The 9,681-nt window shown below is 41.9% G+C and overlaps 1 protein-coding gene across 1 annotated transcript; it reads right to left on the bottom strand.

The window, feature by feature from the left end:
- Window positions 1-1,017: 1,017 nt before the first annotated feature.
- On the bottom strand, window positions 1,018-8,026 carry LOC146703420 (cerebellar degeneration-related protein 2-like). The gene is made up of 6 exons (XM_085466640.1): window positions 7,719-8,026; window positions 6,944-7,056; window positions 5,503-5,651; window positions 5,235-5,402; window positions 3,438-3,657; window positions 1,018-3,279 (listed from the first exon to the last, which is right to left on the bottom strand). The coding sequence occupies exons 1-6, from the start codon at window positions 7,798-7,800 to the stop codon at window positions 2,677-2,679; spliced, it is 1,335 nt and encodes a 444-aa protein (XP_085322766.1). The 5' UTR covers window positions 7,801-8,026; the 3' UTR covers window positions 1,018-2,676.
- Between the last annotated feature and the right edge of the window lie 1,655 nt (window positions 8,027-9,681).

The following is a 9,681-nucleotide window of genomic DNA, read 5'->3' as shown; positions in this document are numbered from 1 at the left end:
GTGGGGGTGAAGGGGGATCCAGGGATTGGCGCTCCATCTTAAGTGAGTTCAGCCTGGTCATGCTTCCCGGGGGATGAATTTCACCTGACTAGTAGAGACTAGTCAGGTGAAATTCATGTTAAGAGTAACATGATTTTACCAGAGCCATGATGAAGGCTGGGGTACAAGTTAGTAGTTAATGTGAATTACTTTGTACGTAGATGTCAACAGACGCAAAGAAGATTCCCTTTTAAAAATTAAAAACTAATAAACATTTACGCAATTAATGCCAAAACGTTCAGACTATTTGACCATAATAAAACTTCCATAGTTTCTCTGCTTATGCAAAATAAACAAAGACAGGATGTCCTTCCTGATCCCGCCACTAATGCACACCTGCACCTTCAACCTAAGCACAGACTTCTTGGATGGTCTGTTATTAAAATTAAGCATTTAGAAAAATCCCACTGTGTCTCTGGTACTGTGCTGCTGGTTAAACATGTTTACGTAACCCATAAACTGTTTGTTTTTATATAACTTCTGATTTTTTCTTGCTACAGCACCATTATTTTCCCACAAGGCTCAGGGCAGTTATCTCATTTGAATTTGTAATGACTCTTGTTTTATTTTTAGACTGGGCTGGGCCTTAGCCCTGTGTCTGTGTGGCTGACTTCAAAGCTTTTATCTGATTGTTAAAGCGGATCAGTGACGTTTTTCTCGATAGATAAGATTTAATTGTATTTTAGAGCAAAAAACACACATCCACAGTTGTGTTTTCATACCCTTGTGGGGACATCTAATTGACAATGCTTTGCCTAGCCGCTTACCCTAACCACCAAAAATGAATGCCTAACCCTAACTCTGACACTAAAACCTCATTTTGAGTCTCAAAAATGCCTTCAGACATGTCTGGATGGTGATTTTGTCCTCATAACGACTGTTGGTCCCCACAAGTACAGTAAACTTCAAATTTTTGGACCCCACAAAGATGTAAACATGGTAAACACACACACACACACACACGCCTCCATCTCAGCTTGCTTCATGTTTTAATGGCTCAGAGAAGTAACATTAACCACGAAACAGCGAAAAACACAGCAGATTATTCAGGTCTCTGAAGGAGACAGTAGCACATCACATGTAGCATTAGCTAGCTACATTTACAACACACGCGCAAAGTGTCAGAAGAGCATTGAAAACGCCTGTGCAATTCTAAAGTGCATCTCATTGAGATTTTACAGACATCTACAGATACAGCAGTGCACAGTTATTAAGCTGAACAAGGACTCGTGAACATCAGGCAGCAGAAGCAACAGAAGTGCTGCTAAGAAAAAGCTTCAAGACACCGTTACAGGTTATATTATCAAGTACACAGTTAATATTTTGGTAAACTTTATTATAACATTCGCTTACAGCCATCTAAACTACCATAAGACAATCAAGTATAAATTCAGGAGGATAATGCATCAGTTACAAAAACCCTAATATATTAGAGCACCTAAAATCACCTCTGAACTCCATCACAAATACGTCATTCATTGTATACCCAGACTTAGTCAACCTTGCAATGGTGACTCTAACAAGTGCAGGAAAACTACCATCGAGAAATTCACTTTTTTGCTACAGTGGAGAAGAAAACCATAAATTATAAAGTATATCAGCTCACATGAGCTCTGTTAAAAACAAACAAACAAACAAAAAAATCCCAAAACAGACATGGTCTTCTGTTTCACAGGTCCATAATTTCCTAATAATGATGTTGGAAATTTCCCAGAAAGAGCAACGCCATTTGGAGTTAATATATAAAAGCGATTGTGATCATGTGATCCAAAGAGTTGAGACGAGACGCTGTCATTGTTTAGCTGCCTGGCCAACAACTTTTATTGCTTTTGTTCCCTTTCTGGTCTCAGCACAATACCTGCTCAGCACCTCTGAGACGCACCGTTAACAAGAAGCTGGTGGAGCGCCGATAGGCTAAAGGGCGAAGATTTCCATCAACGGCTGGTTGTAACCATAAACGGAGCAGAATCAGAAAACAGTGGACCAAGGCTGTTTTTTCAATAAAGAAGCTAAAAGTCCCAGCTCTAGCTTCTTGAATGTGTACTTTTTTGGGATATTTGTCTTCTCCGACAGTAAAATTAAAACACTTAATGTTTCAGACTACTTGTTGGGTGTTACCTTAGTCTAGAACAAATGTCACAGAGCCTAAGTTCAAGCTTTGATGTGGTTTGATTTCCAGGAAGTATTTACTCTAAGGAAGACGTACACTTTCTATATTTTCTAGAATTTTGCATCTTTACTGGGAACTTGATGATTTTACTTTAGAATGCTTCTTCTCTAAAAGGAAACTGTGTGACTCAAACTAGTTGGCTTAAAGGAAGACAATTTCCCCCAGAAAATTTCACCCAGGAGGTTGTTTGTGAACACGTTTTCGCAAATTGAGGTAAAGCGATTGCACAGTAGAGACGGTGGCGTCAGGCACTGGTATTTCTGTGCAAAACGAGCCACATCTGCGACGTGAGCTGGTGGTGTTAGCCTTTGTGTTCCTGTGTTGCCCTTATCTGTTAAGCTGTTTGTGCGGCGATCACAGTTTCTGGGTAGATAAAAGTCTTTCGAAGAGCTGTTCCAAAACAGGAAGACGGTTATTAGACGGTTATTTTGTTCTTGTTTCCCCCCCTTTTAACTTTTTACAAGTGTTTAATTAGGCAGAGCTTTCCCAGCTGAGTGTTTCCCCCGGCTTTCAATCAGGTCTTCTTTGGTTTTCTGGATGCGGGAGAAAATTTCCCTGAAGAGTTTCTTGTACTCCGGCTGGTGAAAGTCATCCTCAAAGCCCTCCCTGCCTGTCAGAGGAGGGAATGTGGTGGCGATGAAGGATGCAGTCTGCACTGACTTGTGGCTCAGTTTGTCCTGCTCGTCTTCCTCAGAGTGGCAGCGCCGAAGCAGCTCGTCGTACTTCACCTGCAAGGCGCTGTACTGGGCGTCAACCTCGTTGAGCAGCGAGATCCCGCGATATTTCACTACCTCGGCCCGGCGCACGCAGGAGCACTCGTGGTCATAGACCCTGTCAGGAGAGTCTGGCATCTGCGTCGCCTTCATCAGCCGCTCACTTCTCCAGCGCTTCAGGACCGCGGGGCTTTTAGCCAAAGATGCCTCTCCGTCATTCTCCTCCTCTGGGTTGAGGAACACTGTGTGTGGCAGCAGGCCGTGGAGGACGTCTGGCCTGTTGCATCTTGTAGAGGATTCTGATTTCCAGAGCTGACGAAGCTCCTCCGCCTCGCGCTCCAGCTCAGACAGTCTGGCCTGATGAAGATAGACAGTTGGACAAACTGTTAGACTGGCGACCTGTCCAGGGTGCTACCTGCCACCCGTGACCTTAAATTGGATTAGTGATCAAGAAAGTGGATGGATGCAAGTCGGAAACAAATTTAAGGACAGAGAGATACTGGTGTCAGTCTTACCTGACATCCTGCCATCCCGGCCAGCTGCTGCTCCAGCTCTGCATTTTCTCTGGCGAGCAGCTCAGCCTCTCGCTCTGCTTCTTCCCTCCGAGCACGCTCAGTGGCAAACTGTGTCTGAAGAGCATGGAGGGACTGTCGCAGCGAGTCCTGCTCCTCTTCCTGCCATGATGTGGTAGACGGCTCGATATCCTTTGAGGGTTTGTCGGGATCGTAGTCGTACCTGCACAAACAGGTGCATTTTAGACCCCGATTTCCATATACAGTATTTAAATAAAAGAACTGATGTCTGGACACTAAATATGAAGCTACAGCCAGCAGATGGTTGGCTACAGTCCTGACCAAAGCAGTGACTCCCAGGAGAGCACCCTGTTGGCTGATAGAGACCATGTGATATGGCTAAAAGCTCCACAGGAACCCGGCGAAAGAATCTCTAATGGAGATTATTTCCTCAGCTAATCTTATCCATTATCACTTATTTATAAATGTTACTTAACAACTTAAAAGGTGGCAATAAATGCAATTGGGAGAAGGGTCAAAGGTCAGCAGCCAGGCTGTTCAATCTGGCATTTAAATCTTATGTGTTTTGTGACCGTTTAAGCGTTTTGACAATTTAAACCAAATCTGCAGCTTCATCCGTTTGTCTTGATGTGTGGGTGAAAATTTATATATATCCAAGATAAAGAAGAGCTGAAAACAATAAATAAGTAACGACCGGTGAAAAGAAAGCACACTAAGCAAGGAATCAAGGGCTTATCAGTAGCACCGGGCAGCCTGTGTGAGAGTTCATTAACTTCAGACAGATATTGAGACACAGTTGTTCTCTCAGCTCGAGACTTTGACCTCCTTTCTTCCAACCTCAACCACCGCTCTCTGACTTTATCACTGAGACTTCCTGCATGTTGTGAAGAAGCCCTGCTAACAGGATTACGCACCACAGAGACTAAACTGAGGCTGTGAATGAACGCGTCACACTACAGATCAAGAACAAGTGACGGGGGCACGAAGCACGCAGGCCTCTGCGAGGTAGAAACGAGCCGCTGCCAGGAAGAGCAGGATCAGTGCAGATAGGTTAAAGCTAAAGCTGAGAGGATCGGCTTAGATCTCCTCCTGAGACCTACAAAGAGCAATTAAGGCGATTTTACCAGAGTAAAATACAAAAACACAGCAACGAGCTGACAAATTACCGTCCACAGTCTCCAGAATATATAAAATTTCACCTGTTATAGAGTTTGAAACTACAGGTGTTCATCCATTATTAGCAGGTTTTGGATGTCCACCTGCAAGAACAGGACTGACAGCACATTTTTCAGGCTCAGATAATAATTATGCAAGGTGTATCTGTGGAAAATGAACTAAAATATCAGCTGAACTGAGGACTACAGTATCTCCCTGCACTGTTGCACCCCTGAGTAGATTGAGTGCCTGAATACGACTTCCTGCAGATGTTTTTCAGAGAATATGTTCATACAGTCATCATGGAGCATGTTGTGCCTGCAGCAGATGACTGTGTAATGAAATCAGTGCAGAGATATCGTTATATCAGTGGTCAATTTTGTCCCACAGTGTTTACTTTTACTTACATTTACCTCATAATTGGAGGTTTGGGCCCCTTTTACTGTGAGCGTGTAACATTAGGCAGGGAAGATGGAAAACGACATCATCATAAATGGCTCCCAGAACCATTCATGATGATATAAACACATGCAAGCTTCAGATCTGCCCGTCTGAAGTCAGCTCTCTCGACTCCTTATTTAAGCTCCACTGGTCTGTGATAATTTGTGTTTGCGCGTTACCCACCTGAGTGTGTTTTGCAGCTCCTGCAGGCAGGACACGCTGTGAGTGCTGCGAGGCCAGCTCTCTCTGTGTGAAGGTTTCTGAGGTGGAAAGGGACTCAGCTTCAGCTCCTCCACCTGATGCTGCAGCTCCTCCACCTGCATCTGCAGTAGCTCCACTGTTTCTGTAAGCCTGCACAGAAAAAATAAAAACCAGTGAAAACAAAGTTAGTAAAAAAACAAAAACAAAGAAAAAAAAGTTTTTAATAAGAAACTGGTGATAAATGTCTCACCCTTGGATCTTCTGCTCGGCTGCCCGGTTGTCCAGAACAAGTTTGTGGTTGCTCTGCTCCAGCTCTCGGGCCGACAGGTCGAGCTGCTCGTACACTTTTGCGTGCTGGTCGTTAACCTGTCTGAGGAGGTCCACCTGCTTTGTCAAGTACTGGAGGCGAGAGAAAAAGGTGATAAGAGCTTAAAAGGAGAAACACATCTATTATTGTTAACAAATACACTATCAGTCATTAGCAGGTCAAATGAGCAGCTATTTTTAATGATTAAATCATTACAAAAATCGCTGATAACTCATCTTTTTATGTTCGCCGTCTTCTACAGTAGCTTTGCATGATTCAGTGTTTAAAATAATTCATTATCCAGCTGACAGATATTTTAGCTCCTCTCCCTTTAAAGCCTAGCTTGAATTTCTTTTCCAAGCTCCCCTCATTGTAAGCCCACTTTCATCTGATTGGCTGCCCCTCACAAACAAAAGGTTTGAACAGCTTGTAGGTGAAGCTTCTGCACCTTTAAAGAATCTTCTCTCACTGACTCGAACAGAGTCGAGAGTAGATTTACAAAAAACCCCCAAAATTCTTAAATAAGCATTTTGAGCAGATACTCAATATTTAAACGTCATGTTTGCTGTGAGGACCAACAGTAAGACAGTGTAAACATAAACCTACTATTATTATCCACATGCTGCTATTTGAGCATTTTTCTGGCAGGTTAACAGCTCGACAATTTTATTTCCCAGTAACACCTAAATGCCTCCCTTAAGTCCCAGATTAATTGAGGACGTATTATCTAACAGGGCGTCACAGCCAGGAAACTTACATCATGTAATCAGTTGGCGTAAAATCAAAAGAAAGAAAAAAGCCCAGCTGATAAGTAACTTCACTCTGCCCGGACACGCTAACATAAACAGTCCAAAGTCAACAAGGCAAGCTGTACATTTTAAATGAGGTGTTCATGGTGCTTCTTTTTATTAATCGCCTTTCAATCCAGCAAAGAGCGAGCGTAAATCAGCAAATCGATCCTAGCACTGGTCAACATTGAAGTCACGTGTGTCTGCTGCAGGTCTTAAGAGATTAATTGTGTATGTCAGCAGTTTAATGCAGGGATGGATTTAGAGCCCCCCCGGGCTGAGCCTATTTACTTAAATTTAGCAGGAAGTCAGAAGTCTCTTAGAAAAGGTTTTGACTCTGAGCTTCTACTGTTTTGGACCACAGCCTTTCGGGAGTTTGAAGGTAAAGGGACACATGACTGTCCATCCCCAGAAGAAGAAATGGCTGTGTACAGCAAAATGTTTCGTGTTAACATTTAGTAACACCCTGAAAGCATTAAAGAGGAAATCAGAGCTGTGTGAGAGAAGCGGGTTCATCTCTTGATGTTTTCAGCACAGCCTGGCCTAATGAGAGCTCTGTTTAGGACTACACTTTGTGAGAGAAGGGAGGTATTTACCTCGATCTCCTGCAGTTGTTCCTGGTTGTTGGAGTACATCTGCTTGAGCCCCTGCTCCAGCTCCCTGTTCCTCTCCAGAAGGGTCTTCCCCAGCTCGGCTGCCAGCTGCAGGTCTGCAGGAGACACGAAGAGAGGTGAAACTGCAAGTCCTTCAGCATTCATGGCTCTGTACTAATGGTGAAGGAGACCTGACAAGCAGCTTTCAGAGGTGCTGTTGGTGTTGGCAGCAATCCAGTAACACAAAGTGTCTCTTTAGAAACTCAATTAAGGAAAGGAATAAAGGCATGCACTTTTACATTTACAGGCGAAGCTCTTTTTCACTCTACATGGACAAAAACATGATAAAATCTGAAGGTGATTTTTGCACACACACAGGAACACAAACCCACGGCCACTAGCGTAAAAGCAGCCCATGCAGGCAGAAAGGATGAATAAAGTCAGAGGCACATTCAGGCAGAGCGGTTCTGTTTTTGCCGCATATGTGAGTGTGCTGCTGACTCCTGGATTTTCTCGCACACTTCTAGGACTCGCAAAATTTCCACTAAATCAGACTTCAGACTAAATAAACCACCCCGACTTAAAACCCACAGAAATTAATGCAAATATTGCCCGTGCATATTTTTAAAATTACTTATAATGCCATTCATATATTAAACACCGCGCATCATTATCAGCTGTAACAGTCCTGTAATTCTCTGCCTGCAGGGTAAATAAAGACTAAGTGCGAATCTTTATCTCTAAGCACAGAGACACAAAGACTGAAAGGAAACTGTACCATGTTCAAGGTCTTGCTTGTCGTACCACGGTTCCTCCTCCTTTATCTCAAATTCTTCCTCCACAATCATGTCTGTAAGCATCCTCGGGATTTTATTTTAATTTATTTAATCAGTCAAACTCTTTAAAGATTTATCTACATTAAAAACACGAAACACTTTGAAAAAGGACTTTGATATACCAAGATAACCGGTTCAGTCAGCGTCCTCTACCCCCCACAGCCGGCACCGGTGCGCGCTCATCATAGGACAGTCTTACTTCCAGCTCACCGCTCATGAAATCGTCCGCGCGCGGGAACGCTTTCCGGTTTGGTTTTTCAGAATAAGTGTTTCACCAAGACACCAGAAAAAGAAGACGACAGAGCATAAAGATTTAAAAATACAAATATGTTAAAGGAAGGAAGAAAGAAAAAAAAAAGAAACAGATAAACAGCAAGAGAACAAAAGATACAAAGTAAAACTTAAAGTACACTAATTAAAAAGCTGGGCACTTTAGCAGAAACATATTAATTTGGGTTCAAAAACTAAATCGTGTTATTGTGGAATCTGTGAATAACAGATGAAAAAGCAACAGGAACGTGTGCGGACTGGATGTTAACTAATTTGAGAAAAAAACGATTCCACTGTATTTAAACGTCAGTGGCGTAGTAATGTCTGGTTAACAAAGGTAAAACAAAATTGTGGTTTTATTGTGAAGATTAGCACCCGTGATTTCCGGCATCAGGTCGCCACACCTGCTCCTCCGAGTTTGGTCCGCCAAAGATTAATAGCCACCACACGGGGGCGCTGCAGAAACATGACAGCACGAAGGTAGAACCGCAGAAATACCGTAGGCTAATGATCTGCGGTCATCAATGAACAGCAGAAAATCTATCTTTTTAGATAGTTGGTTTAGGAACAATATTATTTTAGTTAACCAGTTATTCGATTCAAATGGTATGCTTTTCTTCTATGAAGAATTTTGTTTACATTTCAATTTAGCTATCAGTCAGGGGTTTGTATGCTTTTATAGAATAAACCTAATATCCCATCAGACCACAGGCCATTGGCATCTCCAATACAAACTGTTGGTAAGATATGCTTTTCTAAGCATTCAAAAAACAACAATAAACCTTTGAGATCTTTATTTCAGAATAGTATAACCACGCTACCATATGTAATTTTTTTCTGGAACCGGTTGACTGATGATATTATGTGGAACGAATAAAAATAAAATAAATTAATACACAGAATTTACCCATCTAAAGATTATCTTCAAAGCAAATTCAAATTAGACATTGACACAAACTGTAGTTTTTGTAAGACTTGCAAGGAATCCACTATACGTCTTCTTTGGTTTTGTCCTCTTGTACAAGACTTCTGGCAGAGATTATGTGTTTTTATCTCAGAAAATGTATTTAAAGGATTTGCTCTGTTTTGGAAATATGTATTATTTGGTCTCCACAAAAAACAAAGACAATTCAACAATGATAACAGATATATGATTAACTTGTTAATCTTAATGGGTAAATTTCATATTCACAAATACAAATGTTTAGGAAGACATCCCTCCTTTTATGTATACTCCTATGAGCTTTTGCAATATCTAAATTCAACTAAGAATTCTTCTAAAACTAAAGCTATAAAAACGATGGCTGTATGTGAAAAAAATGAAGATCCTTCAATCTCTTCGCTTTTTGGCTTAATCAGCTAAAACTTCTCCCCCTAGCGTATGTGTAATGTAGGTTCTGAATAATGTTTGTTTGTTTGTTTGCTTGCTTATGGTTTACAATTTCTGTAAGTACAACACCTTTAATGTAGTACTGTTTAATTCTACTTTGTTTTGCACTAATCTTTAAATAAAGGTTGGAACCCCCCCCCCCCAGGAGATCTGCTTCTGCGCCTGCGCTGTTTTGCCCAACAGCTACACGTTTCCATAGCAACCAGAACCGACCGTACCATTGTGGTTTAACTGAAGTGGTTGAA

This window comes from Copadichromis virginalis, linkage group LG8 (genome assembly GCF_057382275.1).
Source record: "Copadichromis virginalis isolate Kocher_CV1m ecotype Utaka linkage group LG8, C_Virginalis_male_GT1.1, whole genome shotgun sequence".
NCBI classification, from domain to species: Eukaryota; Metazoa; Chordata; class Actinopteri; order Cichliformes; family Cichlidae; genus Copadichromis; species Copadichromis virginalis.
Note: the sequence above shows the minus strand (reverse complement) of the source record. Positions and strands in the feature narration are given on the sequence as shown.

Excerpts from the sequence above, each read along its gene's own strand:
- LOC146703420 (XM_085466640.1), bottom strand. The coding sequence starts at position 7,800 with ATGCTTACAGACATGATTGTGGAGGAAGAATTTGAGATAAAGGAGGAG. Across the intron at positions 5,652-6,943 it reads AACAACTGCAGGAGATCGAG|TACTTGACAAAGCAGGTGGA; the intron begins GTAAATACCTCC and ends TCTCGCCTCCAG. Across the intron at positions 3,658-5,234 it reads GAGCTGCAAAACACACTCAG|GTACGACTACGATCCCGACA; the intron begins GTGGGTAACGCG and ends CTGTTTGTGCAG.